Here is a 21,593-nt window from a genome sequence, read left to right on the forward strand (position 1 = left end):
AAGCCACAACCCCAGCCCCAAAATATCTTTATTTTTTTCATGTGGTGCTGAGAATTGAACCCAGTGCCTCACATGTGCTAGGCAAGTGCTCTACCACTAAACTACAGCCCCAGCCCTATTTTTAAAATCCTACTTTCATGAGCAAATATGACAAGCAACCATCAGAGCAAAAGGTCACTGATTCAGCAAGGGAACAAATCTATCAGACCCCACAAAGACAGTACTCATGGTTAAAAAAAAAAAGAGCACTCAGGTTTAAGGCAGAAGTAAACATGTATCTTTTAAAATCATCCATGCATTTTCTGCTAAAGTAAGGATTCAACCATTGTCAAATTTTCATCATTTTCAGAAATCTCAATTGACAAAACTCTTTATTCACCCTACATCTATCCCTACTCAAATCAACATTTTGTTGAATAGGGTGGCAGCAACCCATTGAGTATCCCACATCCTACTCTTTAGGCTCAGAGGGCTGTGTATTCCTTTTCATTTTGAAGATGTTTTTATATTCCTTATTCTTGTTGACCTCAAATTAAATATGAACCTCTAAAGCCTTTCAAACATATAGCTTTTATATTCTAAAATTTAATAAATTCATTAATGAATGAACCATGATCATTACCATACTAATTATTATTGTTTTTCTTCCATTTGTAAACCTACTATTCTATAATTTGATGCCAATCACATCTCTAGGAGCTGGAAAGAACTGATCCTAAACCGCATAGGAAAGAAAATGGGAAGGCTGGGGCTGTAGCTCAGTGACAGTGATTGCTTAGGATGTGGAAGGCCCTAAGTTCAACCCCCAACCCCACACACACAAAAGAGGGTTCCTAAAAAAAATGGGGGTTCATGGAGGTCATATCCGATAGTGTTGGATTCAAGAATCCTGACCTACTTCAGCATCATTTTCTCAAATCCATCAAATTAACAAAAAAACAAAGCAAAAAACATAAAAAAAAACCCATTCCTAGGTTAAATACCATTTGGTTTTCCTTATTAAAGCACATTTTTTCTAGATATGTCATCCCCATGAGCACACACTAATGATTAAACTCAGCCAAGAATCAGAAATTATTTAATTCAGTCACATTTTAATACTACTGATGCATATTTCTTGCATAAATAATAAAAATCAACAGTTATTCAGATCCCAAATTACCCTTGATTTTCACACTCCTGAGAATATTCAAAAGTTTAAAAATTATTACAATGAGAAGCAAGCAGAAACTTTCTTTTCACACTGGCCTATTTTCTTTCATTTCAAAATGAACTAAGTCAAAATGTATGTCCTGCATGTTGAGTGGAAATCCTGGGCCTTAGCTCCCACAGATACATACAGATGTTGATGACACAGTCTCATAAAGTCAACCCTGTATGAAATTAAACTTGGCTCAGTTCTCATTCTCAACATTACAAAATTAAAATAATTAAGGAAATAACTAATGGGAAAAAAATACTGCTGAAAGGAATACCACTATGGAATTTTGAACAAGTGACCTCTCCAAACGTAATTAAAAGCAGAAGGAAAAGCATTACTATTATAAATATTTGTGTGTTCCCTCCCTCACCATGCATATGTTGAAACCTAACTCCCAAGGTGACAGCATTAAGAAGTCTTCTTAATCTACAGAACTGTGAGAATATGCTTCTGTTGTTTATGAGCTACACTCTAAGGTATCTTGTTAGCTCAATCAAAACACACTAAGACAAGTGCAAATTTGATATTAATATCATCTAATCTTTGAGATGAAGGTAGCAGAAATCTATAAAATCTGGGAGCTAAAAAGGCAATCTTGGTCTTCTCAAACTATTCACTTTTAAACAGTTTTATTAACAATTAACTTAGATACTATACAATTCACCCATTTAAAGTACATATATCATGTTGTTTAAAGTACAGAGACAGGGTTGTGCAACTATTTCCAACTCTAATTTTAGGACATCTTTGACCCCTACTATGAAACCCATACCCATGGGCATTCACTCACCATATCATCCCAACCCTATGCAACTATTAATCTACTTTTTGTCTCTCTATATTTCCTTATTCTGGATATTTCACAGAAATTGAATAATAGGTGATCTTTTGACTAGATTCTTTCACTTAGCAAATGTTTTCAGTTTATTTATGTTATAGCATGTATCAGTACATCATTCCTTGGTAGTATTATTATGTAGTATTCCTCTGTATCAATTTTCCACATTTTATTTACCCATCGATGCACATTTGGATTACTTCCAACTATTGGCTATTATGAAAAATGTTGCTATGCATTTCATATACACGTTTTTATGTAGAGTTATATTTAATTTCCCTTGGGTATATATCTAGAAGTAGAATTGTAAGATCATGTGGCAATTATTTGTTAAACCCTTTGAGGAACTCCCAAACTGTTTCCAAAGCAATAGATGAGGGCTTCAGTTTCTCCACATTCTCATCAACATTTATTGTTTTCCATTTTTTTTCAAGTATGGGTGTCAGGTACTAACTCACTGTGGCTTTCATTTGCATTTCTCTAATGACTAATGATATTCCATTGGGAAAGAAGAGTCTTTTCAGCAAATGATGCTGGGATAATTAGATACAAACACACACACACACACACAAAATGAAGTTGGATCCCTACCTCACACCATTAAAAACATTTGCTAGAAATGGGTTATAGTTTGAAATGGATTGAGAAGCTAAAACTATAAAACTCTTGAAGAAAATAGAAGAGTAAACCTTTGTAGCCTTAAGGTACATGTATTTTTAGTTATAACACCAAAAGCACAAATAACAAAAGAAAAATACAGATAGACTACATCAAAGATAAAACTTTTGTGCTGTCAACAATACCATCAAGACAGTGAAAATATGACCCAGGAAACATGAGAAAATATCTATAAGCCATGTGTCTGATAAGGGTCTAGCATTTAAAGAACTTTTGGAACTCGATAAAATAAAGCCAAATAACCCAATTTAGCAATGAACAAAGTGTTTGAGTATACCTTTTTCTCCAAAGAAAATGTTCAATGGTCAACTATCAGAGGAAAAGATGACCACCCTATTTATTTGTACAGATAAGGAAAGTCAGACCCTGGGATTTAAAATGATGTCTCCCAAATTAGACAGTTTGTGGACACTGAGGTCTAGATGGACCTTGTACAGGAAAGCTTTGAGCATTCACTCACCATATCATGCCAACCCTATGCAACTATTAATACAGAAAGACCAGGGTTTGTATCCAAGAATTTACTGCACGCAATTAACTCAACCTTTCTGAGCCTGATTTTCATCTATAGTAAAAACTATTTTACAGAATTGCTGTGAAAATAAATAAAATAATATCTTTAGCATAGATCTTGGCATCTAATAATCCATCAGTACATGTGAACTCCATTCTTTACATTGATACTGTGAGCCCCTAGCATGAGCCCTCCTGATATTTAGGCACAAAGCCATCCATGGGTTCCTGACCACATGTTCTGTTAGAAATTACCCATGATCTAATCATGATCAATATGTATGACTCAACTTTGAAGGACACTAGTAATCCCAGAATTTGTCCTGGAATTTCTCTTCCTTGAGATGTTCAAATATCTGTTATTTATTTGTTTTTTAAATTTTCTTTTATTGGTTATTTTTTGTTATACATGACAGTAGGAACCATTTGATTAAATTATATAAGCATAGGATATATCTTATTCTAATTAGGACCCCATTCTTGTGAGTGGACATAATGGTGGGATTCACTTAGGTATTTTCTATGTGTACATAAGAAAATTATGTTAGATTTATTCTACTCTTTCCTATTCCTATCCCCCTTCCTTCCTTTTTTTTCCCCTTTGTCTAATCTATTGAATTTTTCTTCTTCCCTTTCCACACCTTTATTATAGTTTAGCTTCCACATATCAGCAAAATCATTCGACCTTTGGTTTTGGGGGATTGGCTTATTCCACTTAGCATGATATTCTCCAGATCCATCCATTTACTGGCAAATGTCATAAACAATTCCTTTGAATTAGAATACAGTGGGTTTCTCACTTCCTTGTGAATACATACACTATTAACACCTCTAAAGCTCAGCAAAATGTAGATAATAATACCCACCTCATACACTGCCATGAGCTATAAATAAAATAATCCATGGGAAAGTACTTAGTAGAGTGCCTGTTTTATGGTTTGGATGTGAGGTATCCCCCAAAAGCTCACATGTGAGACAATGCAATGTTCAGGGGAGAAACGATTGGGTAGTGAGAGTCTTAACCAAATCAGTGAATTAATAACTTGATAGGGATTAACTGAGTGGAAACTGAAGTGTTAGGGTGTGGCTGGAGGAGGTGGGAATTAGAGGTGTGACTTTGGGGTATATATTTGTATCTGGCAAGTGGAGTCTCTCTCTGCTTTCTGACCACCATGTGAGCTGCTTCCCTCTGCCACACACTCTGCCATGATGCTCTGCCTCAACTTGAGCCCCAAGGAATGGAGCCTGCTGTTCATAGACTAAGACCTCTGAAACTATGACCCCCAAATAATCTTTTCCTCCCCTAAAATTGTGCTGGTTAGATCTTTTACTCACAGCAGCGAAAAAGCTAACTGAAACAGTCTGGCACATGGATAAGTTTAATAAACACACATCAACATCATCTTCAACATTGTCTTACCTAACAAGACTTGATGTTCTGTTCTCATTCTGATTAGTGGTTAATTTAATTAATGTTTTACTTCTTTTTTCTCTTTTTTTATGTGACTCAAACATGTTTTTCACTGTATATCTCCCAAACATAACATACTGTATGTATTTCATATTGTATGTATTTCAATCCTATGAAATCTCATCCAGTTTAAACAATTTAAATCCTTGGCCTTAAGTAATTACCAAAAACATATTCTTCCAAAAGATAGGTAAAGTGCAAACACAATCTCTATTTTTTTCAAGCATGTAATACAAAAAACCTAAGACAACACATACATTAAGAGAGGTCAAATGGAGCAAACCCAGGAGTTGCTTCCAGTAAGGGCTTAGAAGGAAGGAGGAAGAGGAGTAGAGAGGGAACCCGGAAGCTTTTTATTTTGACTAAAGCAAAGCTTGCTGAATAACCAGGGAACTACTGCTTGCAAGTATCACTCATCAACTTGTTTTAAGAAACTTCTGTGTGAAAGTGCTAGAGTAGAAGAGGGGATAAAAGAGGGAAATTAAAAATATAAAAGAACTCTTAATATCATGTCATTTTAATCCTCAGTATCCTTTAAGTCACAAATTCCAAGACTTTTAATATATAAGGAAGCTGAGGTTGGTTACATAATTCTGGAGAGCACATCATGGGTAAGAGTGTAGCCTCTCAAACCAGACGGCCTGGGTCTGAGCACAGCTCAGCCTCTGCGTGTCTCAGTGACACCAGGAAAGTCACAGAGCCATTCTGGGCCTGGGACTACTTATTTGTAAGTGGCAATACTAAAAGTACTGCTTTAGTAAGCAGTACTCGCTATACATAGGACCTTCTATGTATAAAATGTATAAACATTTCATGGCTCATAATAAGTGCTAAGCAAATGTTAAATAAAAATAAAATCTTGGCTGAGATCGCCTTATAACAAGCACTAATTTTCTCACTCTTACTCATAGAACGACTTCCTGATTATCACCAGGCTTTCTGGTTCACCCATCTACAAAGGAAGTACAGATGTGTGGTTACTCTGACCTGTGATAGTCACGCATTTCTCATCATAAATGCATCAGTGAGTTGTTCAGAGTGCAAATAAAATCTATTCTGAGCCAGAACTGAGGCCCAGATGGTATCTTTAGCAGTGACTTGCTGAGTGACTCCTAGTAGCCCTTCCAAACAATATCGCAACTTTTTGTTTAAATATGTACAACAGGAGCTACACAGGCAGGAAAAGTGTTGTTGCCTAAGAAACACTTTATTTCATTAGTAGGAAATGGTCAGAAATGACAGGTAGAAGAATATCCAGGGAAATTTGTCCCCACCAAATTCACACCTCTGCACCATACTTGATTTCAGACTAGTGTTGTGAGGGCTTATAGGAAAAATGGCCTGCCAGAGCAGGTTTCACCTGAAGAGGAGATGGAATGTCTGTCCCCACAAAGGGCCATCAGCCCTCACTGAAAAGCTAGAGCCAAGTGCCAAAGTCACAAGTGACCCACAGTCATTCGGCTGCTCCCAGGGGCAGCCCCCTCATGTTACCTTGCCCTGATGATCATGTTTCATCTCCCAGCCCCTTGGCAATTCCAGCTGTTTGTTCGCAAACATGTTGAGGAATCCCACGAGGTCCCGGTTATGCTGGTAGCGTTCAAAGTGGTGGGTGTCCCTCCGGACTTTGGTGATCATGTGCTTCAAACACGTGTTGTTTGTAAACATGCGGTAGGCACTCTGGAGAAAAGGATGGAGAACCAACATTAACCTGTTTGTGGAACGTAAAAGCATCACAATGACTACACATGGCTATATACCACATCTCCTAGTAGGTATATAAAACAGGTTCACAGGCTTCAACATGACTTCAGACCTGCATATGAAAACAACAAACAGAAAAGCACATTGAACAAAATAACAGAAGACGACTATGGGTAGAAGTTTCTCTCCACTATTGGTGAATAGTTTTCTAAAGAAAAAGAACACTGTAGCATCTCATTCTACACAGGACATTAGGTCCTAAAGATGGTTTTAGCAAAACATATACACAATCAAAATTGTGCTATGTTGGAGATAAATATGCCACCTCCCAGTGAGCCGTCACATACACTGTTTTTCCTCCATCATTAAACCAGAGCATTGGCTCTATGGGTGAATGCCAGATGATTCAGCTGGCGTACATTTGGGGGCCACGTTGTATGGGAAAATTTTTGCCATATATTTGAGCATTAGAAGCACATGCAATGAGATGAATTGCTTTTACTGAAGTCACCTCCAATTGCGATTAGAGTAGACTGAAGTTTTCATCTTACATTTTCTTGGAGGCATCAACTCAGTGAATGGAATAGCAGCTAGAACTGCCTGGACTGCTTATCTATTATTTTTCTCTCTCTCTTTTCCCCTATGTATGTATGGTAGAATTTATATGACGGAAATGCAAATTTAATGAAACTCCACTATACTACCATACAAAAAAAATGTTGGTTTTGTCAAAAACTCTATAGCCTTAACTCTTAAGATGCTTAAGACTCCAGAAATTGATTCTAAGTCCATGACACTCTACATCAGGTATCAAACAAATATTCACTGCATAATATCATGTGCTAAGCAGCAGAAAAAGAATAACTACATAGGAGCTCTTTTCTTGAATCATCAAGAATATGATATCCATGACAGTGACTAGGTTATGAATGATGCTTCCTGAAATTCTATTCTTCTCAGGTAGATTCAAAGGTCTTTGGATTCCTAATACCTTAGTATTCAAGGATGCTAGACAGTCTAGGGACCTTCAAGCTTTACTTCATAGGTTCTATCATTTCTTTCAGTCTAAAATAGCTTAAAATAAACCCCAATCAGAGTTCCTGGAAATCAGTTCAATTTAATAAACACTTACTTTCTACTGGGCCCAATACTGCATTAGTTATTAGGGATAAACAATAAATGAGCATAAGGACAGTAAACATTTTTCCAGTCTTTCCAGGGTCTCTCAAGATGTGTCATGTCTAGCTGGGCATGGTAGTACATGCCTGTAATCCCAGATAGCAGGGAGGCTGAGGCAGGAAGATTACATGTTTGAAGACAGGCTCAGCAACTTAGTGAGACCCTGTCTCAAAATAAAAAAAAATTTAAAAAAAAAAAGAACTGGGGATATGGCTCAGTGGTAAAGCACCCCTGGGTTCAATCCCCCTACTAAAAAACAAATAAGAAAAACAAAAAATGGTGTGTCATGTCCAGCTCAAGGCATTATTGTCCATGTGAGTCCCCTCCAGAGCTTTCTTCACTTTGGCCCTGCAAGCACAGCAAGTAACAGTGTTAGAAATGGTGGCTGCTCCGCAGCCTGGGTCCCTGGATTCCTGAGTGACTATGTGAATTGGAGAACCCCCCAAAAAAATCTGATTTGGAGTAAGAAACAAATCTTTGTAAGCTTAAGACATTGACATTTATTGTTGCTGTTACTGAAGTATAATCTAAAGTGTTCTGATTAATTCACCATTATTATATGCTTTTTGCTTTGTATTGAAATACTTTTTTTTCCTATCAAAACATCTGAAAAGAAGGAAAGAAGGAAGGAAGGGCAAACAGAGCTGGCAGCAGTGAATCATCCTCAAATCTTAGTTTGGTAGTATACTTGAGTATAAGCTACTTTGGGGTCATATTTCAACCTGTGAGTCTAAATAAGAGGAGGTTTTGGTGGCTGAGAGCAGTCATGGTTCAGAGCACTGGGTACTACAAAGAGGCAGGGCCTCTGAGCAATTAGGAAGCATGAGAGAATGGGAGAGTGATACCATGAAAACAGAGGATACTAACACAAATTAGAGGTTGTCAGAGACAAACTTTAGCTAACTAATAATTTACTCTATGGCTGGTCTTGGCTTAGAGTTTTGAGTACAATCAGCCAGCCTCTGGTTTCTACTTTTGGCTCTGAGTTCCTGACACATTTTCACATAAACCATTGCAAATGTAGAGGCCTGAGAATGAGTTTGAACAGCAATGGAAAACAAACAAACAAACAAACAAACAAAAACCTCTTGAATCTTACTCCTAATAAGTCTCTTTGGGGACAAATCATTGTAGGATTATCCTGTTGTTATAAATGGGTGTACCTCTTGGTCCCTTTCGCTTTTCCCTCCTCCCATTATAATGAAAGGCCACACCACAATTCCTAATCTAGAGCACTACAAATGCTTCTCAACCTGCTAAAGAAAAGTAGCAGAATTCTAAGCAGTTAGGTTAAGGTACTCATCCTAGCCTCAGGGTTGAAATAATTCCTGGCAGTGGGGTAGCTCTTCATGCACAGGAATCTTAAGATTCTTCTTCTAATTAATCATATCCTTTCATCTTCCCCCTCCACTCAATGAGACATGCAACATAGTGCCAGAGTTGACTAATCTTTGCATAAAGCATCTACCAAGGTAAATTAAATGCAAAAAAATATTTTTCATTATTAACTAGCAAACAACTTTTAGAATCAGTCTTTTCAAATCTGAATAAAATGCACATGACTGTCAGGGTTTATTCAAAATACTTAAGGCAAACAGGAACATCTCTCTACACTGCTACATTTTTACAAAGAAACCATTTTTTTAACATGTATGCATGTATGTATGCATATATACTCACACACACACATATACACACATGTGTATATATACACACACATAAATGTATATATTTATGTGTATGGTATATACTGTAGTGTGTATGTATTTATATAAATATTGTATAGATGTAATTGAATAGAGAGATACAGATAAAATCCAAAATGAGGTATAAATATTCTTTTATTACTGGATATTTATACTCCATTTCGTACAGCACTACAATGAGGACTCTGGTCATACCTCTATCACTTATGGACAGAGACAAGGAAAATCATTTAATTTTTGTCTGCCTCAATTGCCTCAAATATAAGATGGGATAATAACTCCCTTGTTTTTTTCAGAGGCATGTGAGATTCAAATTTAATAGAACAAAGGATGTGAAAATGCTTTGAAGAGGTAAAAATCACTATAAAATACAGAGTTCAAGTAATTAGAAGAATATATAGGGGATTATACATATCATACCTGTTTTATAACAGATAAATGATGGTAGTAAAGTTGTTTTCTCTCTTAGTCTTTGAAGATCTTGGGCTAGCATCTCACTCTCTGTTAACTAAGCAGGGTCTTCTTTCCTTTCATTAACTATGTGCTAAGCCCTGTGCTAAACCCTGAGGATACAGACCTGATCACTCAAAAGGATGGAGAGGGAAATTATAGGGGGATGTGGGAGGAAGCGGTTCACAGGAGGTAAAGAGTAGAGCTGGAAAAGAGAAGACAATGGTGGTGCAGATGCTGAAACACCCTGGAGAACCAGCAGAGCTAAGAATGTGAGTGAAGAGACACTACACAGGTGAGACTGGATGGAAAGGGTTTGGTCTTCATGGAGGCTGATGTCAGCAAAGCTGTGGTTCAAGAGAGAAGAAATCATCTTTATTCTCCCTCTGGGATTTATGGTCCTAAGTAGGTAAGGATCTTTTTCTGCATTTGTTTGTTGATTTGTCTGTCTTAAAGAAAAAGATGAAGTAAATGGATCTGAGTTTTTACCTAAAACAAAAGCAGATCAGGAAGGAGTGAGTGGCATCTCTGTTGTAACATAACTGACACAAGTGCACAGAATGATTTTACCTGGGGAGGGGTTGCTAAAGGAGTCACAGGGAGTGAAGGAGAGTTGACCAACCTTAATAGCAGATAAAGCCCCTTTAAAAGATCTCTGGAAAACATTAAGTTTTGTTTTCTTTTGAAGTGAGTGAACTTATCCTTTTTAGTTATTTCTTCTCTGTTTCAAAACTCCCTTTCCCAGCCTCTCTCTTCTTTGTTTCATGTCTGCCTAGCAAGACACTCAATGGTTGAGCCAATGACTGATTGAATTTCTTTACTGGAATTTGGTTAAAATTAAACTTGGAGCTTAAATGAATCTTGTTTGGTTAAGTGTTTGAGGTTTTAGTGAAAAATAATGAAAGGAGCTGAGGAGAATGTTCTTATCATTTGGCAGCAAAATAAAAAAAATTATATATAAATAATTCTTATCCATCAACCACAATGCAAATGCAAATGATAATCCCTAGCCCACCCCCCCCCCTTTTTTTGCAGGTTTCTCTTAATAATAGACATTGTTGGGCTGGGGATGTAGCTCAATGGTAGTGTGTTTGCCTACCATACGTAAAGCCCTGGGTTCAATCCTCAGCACTGCAAAAAATAAAAATTTAAAAAAAGAATAGGCATTTTGAATTTAGGATTGGAAAATGGCATCACTGAATCTATAGCAAATGCCTCTCATAACCACAAATTCACTTGTATACATTCCATAAACAAAATTTATTACAAACAAAATCAGGAAATATTATCTCTAGAAGACACTGGTTCGGGAATGAAGAGTCCTGTCTTATACAATCTTTCTTCCTAATGTTTTAAATTACAAAGAATTTTACATTGTTTTCATCTAGTTAGAAAATAAAATGGAGGGAAATTTAAATCTATTAAAAGAAACAACTATAAATTATCGGTTCATATATTTTGCTATGATAGTAATTCTTGACCTGTAAAAGTATATTTGTGAATTATAGAATAATATTTTTCTTCATTAAGTGCCAAGGAATTTATATGTTAGAATTCATGTATTTCTAGTGCTTATTAAAAGTCAAAGTAATAATTATTTGGCATGTATGTTGGAAATATTACTCAGTTGCATATAATTAAGTACATTTATGCATAGTCAGATAAACACAGGCATACCAACTATGAAAGACGTGGTGACAACAACTAAATCTTGAGTTAAGAAGAAATACTTTAGTGAGACAATTTTAGAGGAAATCTGATCACAACCAGCAGAGGGCAGTAGAATATATCTGAAATCAAACCCCCATACCAAAGAAAAATATCAAAATTTTGTTTATCAAGTTTTCCTTTAGCATTATGACACCATGTCTCTACTTACTTTTATTCTTTTTAATGAGAATTATCAGGTAAATTATTGCCACACAATATCTATTTCTTATGACTATCTTGCAACACAAACTGGTATCTTCCAATCATAGAAACAGAGAATTAGGCAAACCTTTAAATTAAAACACTCCTTTTGCATATTGAATATTTCAATAATACAAACAAGGAATATACATAAAGAATTATATAGCATAAGCAATTCAAGCAAAAGCAAAATTAAAAACATAAACAAAAAAATGAAGATAGACCAAATGAGTTGTTTTCTAACATTCTCTACTAATCTAGGAAAGAGAAGAACTCCAACAAGTAATGACTTCTACATAATCTTATCCCATTAGTGCTACCTTGAGACATTTAGCAAGAAAAACCCAACTGCTTTAATTTCTGCCGCATGTAAGTCAGGGAAATATGCCTTCTAAACCAACAGAATTTAAATCTTACAGATTTGCATAGATGTACAGCATGGATCCTTTTTTTAGCCAATAATGAATGCAGTTTGGGTATAAAGAAGAAAAAAATTGAAATGCTTTAGAAAGAGTACTTTAAAATCATGATGGGCTATCCAGAGAAATTTTAAAATCATGCTCAAATATAGAAAAATGAAAGATAACAACAAAAAGAAAACAAAGTGAGAAGAAAACCAGTTAGGTGCTTAGAATTTTCACACTTTTAAGACGATTTAGCTGTCAAAAGTCTACAAGGTGTATAGTTGTGATGTAGGCAATGGGGTCCTTTGATGCAATGTCTTGACATTAAAAGATCCCAAATTATAAGCCCCTAATTGCATCACAATTACTTAAGGGACCTTACATAAGTAAATGAATACAGACTCCTGGGACCCACTCCAGACCTATTGAACCAGATTCTCCAAGGAACAAAGAATGTGCGTTTTTTTTTTTTTTTTTAAGCCTTCCAAGTTTAATAACCACAGTCTTAGACCACAGCCTGGTGACTGTTATTCCAGCCTCTAATTGAAATACTGAAGTGATGAGGAACTTGTACCAAAGAAAGCAGCCCACATAGAGAAGTAAGAACCTGTGCTTGCTGAGGTCATTAGCATCTTGATTTTGGCCTTGGTGGGCGTATGCACAGTACAGAAGTGGGTAAATACAAATCAGGGCTTGATGTATTGTTTTGTAGGCTGTTTAGATCAGCCTGACTGTGTTTGTAAACAAAGTATCATTGGAACACAGCCAGATCCCTGTGTTTACATATTGTCCTTGGTCTAAACACCTAAAATATTTACTCTCTGATCCTTAGAGAATAAAATTGGTTGCCTTTTTCTGACTTAGAAATCGATGGAGAAAATAAAATGCTACTAATGCAAACTAAACTTCAAATCATGCTGTTACATTGTGAATATCTCACACCCACAAAATGAAGAAACACAGGTCCAGTATTCAAAAACTATTATCTGGCTCAACAAAGAAGGTGCTGACCTCATTGACAAGAGTATGACTTCCCTATTTCCCTGTTTTCTTTGTTTCACTGTTGTCCTACTCATTAATGAAAACAAAAGCATCCCTCTTGGAACTAAACCGTTAATCAATTACCATTACCACTGTAGGTTGGTTACTGATACAATAGTGGGGAAAATCAACAAAAGCATTCTATGCATATTTTACTTTTACTTATAAACTGTACACTATATTTCCTTTATATAGATAAATTTTATAGTTGATATATATGTGTATATATTTTTAAAGAGAAATGCATATACATATATACATATGCACATATTTATCAACAAACATTTATCAACAAACCCTGGAATATTATCATACAATCAGTTGCTCCTTCCTAAAGTCTTTTTCTTTCTTTTTTTTAATATTTATTTTTTAGTTGTAGTTGGACACAATATCTTTATTTTATTTATTTATTTTTATGTGATGCTTTCTTATCCCTACACTCCAGCCTATTACCATAATGTCAGCCCTCCATCCAAAACACATCACATGTTCATTTACTTGTCTCAGTGTCTACTGATACTGCACTGGTCCAAGCCACTTCTACATCTCCTCACAAATCCTTTTCACCTGTCTTTCCAAAGCCAGGTTTGCACTTTATTACCCATTCTCCCAAAGTAGCTAGAACTTTCTAGAAATCTAAATCACCTACATAGAGGAATCAATTTTAGAATGAAATCTATTTATATTAAAGTCCAAATTCCTTGCCAGATCATGTAAGCTTTATATTCTGTATCCCCACTCAGTTATCTGAGATTATTATATGCCCCTCAAACTCCTTCCTGCCTGCAAACTACAGCTCTTTTTTAGCAAAGAAGGTTCTGCTCACAGGCCTTTACCATACTGGCTTCTTGACATTTTATGACAGCTTGAATGTTCCTAGGATCCCTGGGGAGGCCTGCCTGTCGCCTTCCTATACCCCATCGCCCTCCTCACATCTGAAACAGTTTCTGCCCAAGTGCTCTATTCCAGTGTACCACTCCAGTTGCCTCAGGCTATGATGCCTCATCTTAATTATTCTTTTTTATTCACTCATCTGTTATCTATCACTCTATTTTATTTACAATTATAACTCCACAATCTAGAATATACCAAATCACAGACTTTTAATAAATATAGGTTGACTGAAATGATAAAACAAATGAACAAAGGGAAGCCTTACTCTCTGACTCCAAATCCAAAACTCTTCTCACTATACCATGATACTTTGTGTTGAGTGACAACCCTAAATGTTAGCCCTTCCTTCTTGGTAAAAAAGTCTGTTACCTCCTAGACACGAGTACACGAGTTTAGTTTTGTGTGCTCTGGCTTCTGCTCACCTTTCCACCCTCAAGGCTGACTTTTCCAATGTCCTATGCTTTCAACATATCAACAACACCAAACTGGCTTTAAACTGCTAATCCAATTTCTGTGCTTCTGTAATTAATAATTATCAAGACAGTCCTGCAGTGTCCTGAATATCTTGTTCCGTAAAGTACTTTTCCCTTCTACCTAGAGTGCTCTTGCCCATATTATTCAAGGACAAGCTCCAGTCCAGCCATTAAAACCTATTTCAGATGCAAACCTGTCTATGGCTCCTTGTGTGTGCTTTCCCCTCGGAGTTAATCACTCACTCCAGCATGTCTTCTACAGCTTTCCATCACTACACTCATAACTCTGATCATGGCATTGTGATGTTTTTTCAAGTCTGAGATCCCAGGGCCCATGCCTGCTCTGATCTCTGTGTCCTTAGGACTCAGCTCAGCACCCATACATAAAAGGGAATCCATTGTTGGCATGTATGGCCAGTCTAACTCCTCTCACATGATACAAGGACAGCCAGTGTGCTAGCCATTGTCACCCTCGACCCCAAACGTCTTTGTTCCAAGCTAAACCTATAAACCCAGAGATAATGATGAGTAAAACCAGGCAGATGCTTATAAAGCAAAGCCAATGAAGTAAGATAGAAATATATTAACATCAAAAAATATGGACATCCTAATGACCTCACTCAGAACTCTTGGTGTTATGACTATGCTAACTTCTACGTTTCCCATAGTCTCATCTGTTTTTCCAAGGATATATAATTTGTTAAATCTGATATGTTCTCCTTCCATTCCTCTAAGCAATCCCTCATTCTAACTTTCCATATTATTATTATTATTTATTACTTATGTGTATTATTAATATTCAGGGTCACCTTCAGTTTCTATTCTATCTATACAATCCCCACCAAGTCTTGCCAAGTTTGCTTGTGATTCCTCTGGTGCCATGCCGTTCATTCCCTTCCTCTCTATTTCCTTACCTCCTTGCCCCAGGCTCTTTCTAATTCATGCCATGACAAATGGGTTATGTCCAGCTGGGCTTCTAAGGGCAACGTTTCCCTCATCCTAGGTCACTACATGCCACTACAACATACTTCCTCTACCTAATGTCTTCAGCAAGCCATTCCCTTAGCCTTGAGAGACTTATGGAATGACCGTTCTGGTATGGTCTAAATATGTGTGTCCCCCAAAATCCATATGTTGAACCTTAATCACCAACATAATGGTTTAGGAGAGGGAAGGGGAGATGGCCTAAGAGGTGATGGGCATAAGGGTAGAATCCTCATGAGTGGAATTAGTGAAGAAACCCAAAAAGAGACCTTCAACCCTTCCACACTGTGAGGAAGCAGCATGAAGGTCCTGTCTGTGAACCAGGAAATGAGCCCTCACTTGACACCAAATTGGCCAGCACATAGAGCCTACACTTACCACCGTCCAGAACTGTGAAAGATAAATTTTCATTGTTCCTAAGCCCCTCGATTTCAGGGCTTTCTGTTTTGTCTTGTTGTTAAAGCAGCAAGACAAGGATACTTTGGACTAAGTGGGTTAAAACATGCAGTGAAGTGCTCAGATCACTGGCTGTTATTCTTACTCTCATTACATAAGTGAGCACAGGTTTCTCTGACCAGTTGTTTTCCCAGCACGTTCCTCCAGATTTGCTACTCACAGGGTTAGAATGCAGCACGGTGAAGAACTCTGGGCTGATGAGGAACTTCACAGGGGGAGACTGTAACAGCAACGTGAGCCTGGATCTGGAGGTAGAGTGGGGCAGGACATTCTCCCGGCGGAAATCTGGACAGGACAGACCACAAAGGCTTTCAAGGAAATTGTTCTGTTCACTTCAATCTGTGTTTCATAAGAACCAAACAATACCTCTATCATCTGCTGTTACTTCAACCCCCCAACACTTCTTTTTTTCCTTAATATAAATTCATACATAAGACCCAACTGTTCTCAATTACACTAAAACTAAATTGAATCCACTTTAATGCATTCTTAGACTCTTTCAAAATGATCAGATTCCTCTCCCACTATCCCACAGATTCAGAGACTATGGTAATTTATATTCTATTTGTGATTCTTTTCATAGTACTAATAAAAGGTAAAGTATTTGAAGGGGTTTGTGGTAATTTTTTTTTTGAGTTGGGTTATCAGATTTTATTGAAGATCAAGAGTTCTCAAGAAAAGCTCATATCCTGGGAAATTCTTAGTCATTTATTTCCTACTTTTATGAGTCTATAAAATCCAACGAACCCAAGGTTCTTACCTGCACTGGCTTGGTGAAAGTCGGCTTCCTCCCCGGCCCCATCAATAGCACTGGTATTTTCCTCAGGCCTCTCATTAGTCATGGTTCTGCGGATGCTCTGATAACTAAGATCATGAGTCTATAGTTACATTCCAGCAGCCTTGAAAAGGTGGGACCCAACTGCTCCCCCCGAGCCTCAAAGTTTTCACTACCTTCTTTCTCATATTCACTTAAGTCCTCCCCAGGTTCCCGTTCCCTGACCCTGTGGACCATCCATTGTTTAAGTAAATTTCAATGCATTGTATTTTTTCTGTCTATTGTTTGTGAAACATTTCCCTAACAAATTAATAAAACTTAAAAGAAAATTGTGGCCCTTCACCAAAGAAAACTAAATTCCTATATTGCTAAAGGAAAGAACAGCTTTATGTTTCACTGTAATTAGTTCTTGAAAAAAAAAATGGCTGATTGAAAAAACAGAGGTTGATAACAAAGATGCACCACAAAGGAAGATTCTCAAGATTAGAAAAGGTATTTGGCTTCAAATTCTAAACACATATGTTCTGTTTAATAAAAAACAATAGCCGTGGGTTGTCTAAAAGGGTCATTACTATTTATTTCCAATGTGTGTACATATGTGGGTTTTTTTTTTCCACCACCAAAAAAAGTCCAGTGTAGTCTATGAATTAAAAGAGGTTGTAGCTATACTTTAATGCCAGAACACCCCGAGATGAAAGAGACAGCTGTGTCTCATACTTTGCACCAGGTAAAACCCAACCACAAGACAAACGTTTAATAGCAAAAACATGCATCCTCACCGCCGGTTGAGCTGCTCCATTTGTTGTATGGAGTTAGATCTCTGCAGCACCTGTGGGGCTGGGGGAGCTGTCGGCCGCTGCCACGTTGTGGTTCTGTTTACGTGATCCACATAGAAGATCCTGCCATGGCTGTCAATGCGCGCCTCCCAGTCTAAACAGCAGCAAGGCACGGAGAGGAGAGGCATTAGGAGGAGGAGCTGGGGCCACTAATGTGGTTCATTAAGTTCAAGTTCTCTCTCTCTGACATGGTATAATTTGGGGCTAATGACATATACCTCACTGTGTAATCCAGCATTTCTCCCCAGTCCACTTAAGAAACTGTTGTTACTGGTTATTAAGTCTACCCTGTGTGTATAATACAAATCTCCTAAAGAACCTCTAAATGTAGAGAATCTTTTCAAAGTTGCCCATAGTTCTTGTCCTTCATATATGAACATCAGTACTTTAAAAGTACATGTTTGCATCCTAATATTCTCAACTGTCACATCAAAATTGGTATTGGTGTTTATTTTCAACCAAACCTGATTTTTCTCAATTTTTTTTCTAGGTTAGATTAAAAAAAAAATTCAAACTGGAAACTTCCATGTATAAATTTACACACAACTGTAGTCAATTTAGTCTTCAGAAGAAAAGTAGCTAATTACTGCTAGCCCAGTGATCAAACAGTATCATTATCTATACACTTCAATTTGCACTTTCCCAAAGATGAACACATTTTTAGAGCAAGGACAATTTCTTCCCTCCAACCTAAAATAAATACAAGTTTTTTAAAGATTATTTAATTGTATGTTAAGCAATCACATTAAGAGTGTTAGTCTCTGCCAACAAAAATACATAAGTACATGTTCAGTAAAAACAGAGCAGACCAGTCTTCAGGGCTAGACATCCCACCTCTGTGACTCTCTAGGAGGCCATTCCCTCATTTAAATGCACAGAGCATGAGTTGTCTTCTCAGAAGGCAAATGTTTGGAACTTATTGCATTTGGAAAGGGAAATTCAAACAGGAAACATGAAAAGAGCAGAAATCTAGTCTTTAACGAGGGAAGTTCTTTATATTTTTATATATTTTTTAATTAATATACACTTTCTCCTGAGAACTCTATCTCAAAAATCTCCACATGATCACCTCACTTATCATTTGCTCTAGAAATACATAAAACATGTATTTTGACAATGTCCTTAGGGTCGAGAAGACTTGCAAGAGAGATACCAGCCGCACAGGACTGCCCCTGAGGATCACTACCTCAGCTGGGAGTTGAAAGATATCTTTGTTGATCTCAGCACACCGTAATGTATGACAAGTAGCAAAAGAAAGAAAAATTGGACCAATGAATAGCACCACACAGATGACAATAACTCAAAGCCACTGACGCGCCAAGGTAACACGCTCCCAACAAACCTGCCCTTCATATCTGAAAATCTAGAGCATAGCTACCATCCCATCAATAGGACATTTCCAAAAGACCTCATATATAGCCTGTGCTTCCCTGACAAATGTAAGGACATGAAAGCATCTCCAGAAACCATACTCCAAAGCCCTTTGCATGCTTCCCATCTCATAGATTTCAAGAGTGAATTACTTTCATCTCATTTTTGTCTCATTAGAGCCAGGATAATACATGCACACACTATGTCAAATCAAGTTCACATGAAAACAAATGATCATTCCTTCAACAAGAATGTTTAGAGTAGCTCCTAATTTTAAAAACATAGAATAGGTCAATTCGAAATTAAAGAAAAAAAAAAAAAGAACAGAAGCAAACTAAAGGAAACAGAAAGAAATGCTGCCAAGTGTCTTAGATAAGGTTATTACTAAATTCTGGCTCTAAATTTTTTGGCAGTTAAGGCAGAAAAGAAAACACATTGCTACATATTTTCCATTTCCTGACAAAAGAAAGTTAAAAAAAAATTCACAGATGGAACTTTTTCTTGGAAGTAACTAAACAGGATTTACCAAACAAGATGTGGATGTAGCCTGTTTAGCGCTATAAGGGTAGCAAAATAAGGGATTTGGGGACAGGTTCTCTAAATATATTCACCACTGTTCCCTTGCACGTAGCATATAATAAAGGAACAAATGATTTAAAATGGTGTAATGTTATAAAAATGTTTCTTGTATTCCCCTTCTACAAAAGCCAGAGATAACTTTTAACTTGTTTTTCAGTAAAGATATTTCTATGTGCAATAGAATGAATGAGATAATAGGACCAAAAGTTTGCTTTCTAAGAACATGGGATGTTGAATATATGTTAAGACTATCCCTATCAAATATCATATCTTCAAATTGATGCTGCTACTTAAGTCTCCATAAAAACAAATTCTATATTGCTGACTCCAAGCGGGTGTTTGGCATTGGATGTATAAAGACTATTGTGCTGTTGGCTTACTGATGAACTGCATATTCATTCCTACCCAAGTGATCAATACCCATCCATCCAGGCAAATCAAGAGAGGTGCCTGTGGGAGGATTAGGCCTCTGTTGTACCTATCACTTATTTTGAAGGGTATAATTGCTCTAATATCTTATACATCTTTCTTTTTTTATATTTGCATGGTTTTATTGTGGTTAAATATACATAATATGTAATTTAACATTTTAGCCATTTTTAAGCATATAATTCGAGGGCATTTCTGTTGCCAGGCAACTGTTCCCACCACTTAGCTCTAGAACTTTCTCATCTTCTCAAAACTAGCAACGTATTTTTAAATGTTATTTTCTTTTTATTAAGTAGGAAAAGATGCTGTGTTTTCCAACTTGTCCCCTAGAGATAATAAGGAGGATAATAATCATAGAACTTTCTTTAATTCTCAAATAACCTCAGGGAATTCATGTTCTGGCCTCTACTTCACAGAGGAAGAAGCTGGTAGGGGCCAGGGATGGGCATGGAGTGTGGCTAGCCGAGCTCTAAGCAATGATGTGCCTCCCAGGTATCTCCCTCTCAGCTGGTCCTCTCCACTTCCTCACACCCGGCCAGGGACTGGAAGGCTCCTGGCAGGGCTCCCAGACTCCCCTCCTGGGTCTCTGGGTTAAAGTCTCTCTGCTCTACTGGGCCTGGTTGTTCTTCACACGAGAAGTCATTTTACAGAATCAAAGCTTTTTTGAAAGAAACCATGCTAAACTCAGATAGGTAAAGAAAGACAACAGGGATCTTAACACTTTCTTATCCTGATTGTACATTGTAAAAATACACAATCAGGGTGCTGTGAGACCAAGAGCATTTTATTGGTGTATGTGGGTGGATTAGGATGATGCACCAAATTGAGAGATTAAAAACCCTGGTTTCTGACCATGTCTTGTCACACATAATACTATATGAACTTCAAAAAGTTACTACAACTCTACAGACCACAGTATGTTTATATATATGTATTTGGACACAATATCTTTATTTATTTATTTACTTATTTTTTATGTGGTGCTGAGGATCAAACCCAGTGCCTCACACATGCTAGGCAAGCACTCTACTGCTAAGCCACAACCTCAGCCCCTACAGACCACAGTTTTTGAAAATTAGAGTCCAGATTTAAACATTATCTAAGGCCCCTTCCAGTTCTAAAATGCTATAATCTAGCAAATGATGCACACTTTTTTACATTAGGTTCAATAAGGGCCCAGCAATATCTTAGTATCACCTCGTATGTCTTTTGTAGAGGTTAGAATTTCTAAACTAAACTCTAATTAACTAAGCCTTACAGGTCTAGCATTTTTGGAACGTTGAGTGGAGGGACACTGGAACCACTCACCAACCCTACTTTAGCCACAGAAGCCCCAATATGATCTGTGGTGTACACTGGCATTCCACATAAGATTTTATTTACATAAAGAGATTCATGGCAATAATAGAATTTGAAATTTATTATCTAGAGAAATTATTCTCAAGGTACAGGGGGACTTGGAAAACATATGAGAATCTCTTTGAGGATCAATAAAAGTGGAGATTCCTAGGACACACTACAATCTTCAGATTCAGACTCTGAATAGAGGACTCACTTTTCTTTTTAACCTTTCCAAATGATTCCTAAACTAAACTTTGAGAAAACTAAAATTTTAAACTAAAACTAAAAACTAGAACACTTAAAATTTGAGAAACACTGGCATATGTTAATAAGCACTTATTACTGTAGCTAATTTACTGAAC

General features: G+C 36.9%; 1 protein-coding gene across 8 annotated transcripts in view; it reads right to left on the reverse strand.

Moving 5' to 3' along the window:
• Hecw2 (HECT, C2 and WW domain containing E3 ubiquitin protein ligase 2) overlaps window positions 1–21,593 on the reverse strand; it is a 363,407-nt gene that overhangs the window by 82,985 nt on the left and 258,829 nt on the right. For all 8 annotated transcript variants that reach the window (XR_007349418.1, XM_048808215.1, XM_048808216.1 and 5 more), the window contains 4 exons: window positions 17,455–17,605; window positions 16,661–16,764; window positions 16,061–16,185; window positions 6,193–6,378 (listed from right to left, as the gene is read on the reverse strand). Coding sequence is in view for 7 of the 8 variants with exons in the window: in XM_048808215.1 (XP_048664172.1) it covers window positions 6,193–6,378; window positions 16,061–16,185; window positions 16,661–16,764; window positions 17,455–17,605 (566 nt within the window). In the remaining variant the exon portion in view is untranslated. The remainder of the gene's footprint in view (window positions 1–6,192; window positions 6,379–16,060; window positions 16,186–16,660; window positions 16,765–17,454; window positions 17,606–21,593) is intronic.

Source organism: Marmota marmota, unplaced genomic scaffold (genome assembly GCF_001458135.2).
Source record: "Marmota marmota marmota unplaced genomic scaffold, marMar, whole genome shotgun sequence".
NCBI classification, from domain to species: domain Eukaryota; kingdom Metazoa; phylum Chordata; class Mammalia; order Rodentia; family Sciuridae; genus Marmota; species Marmota marmota.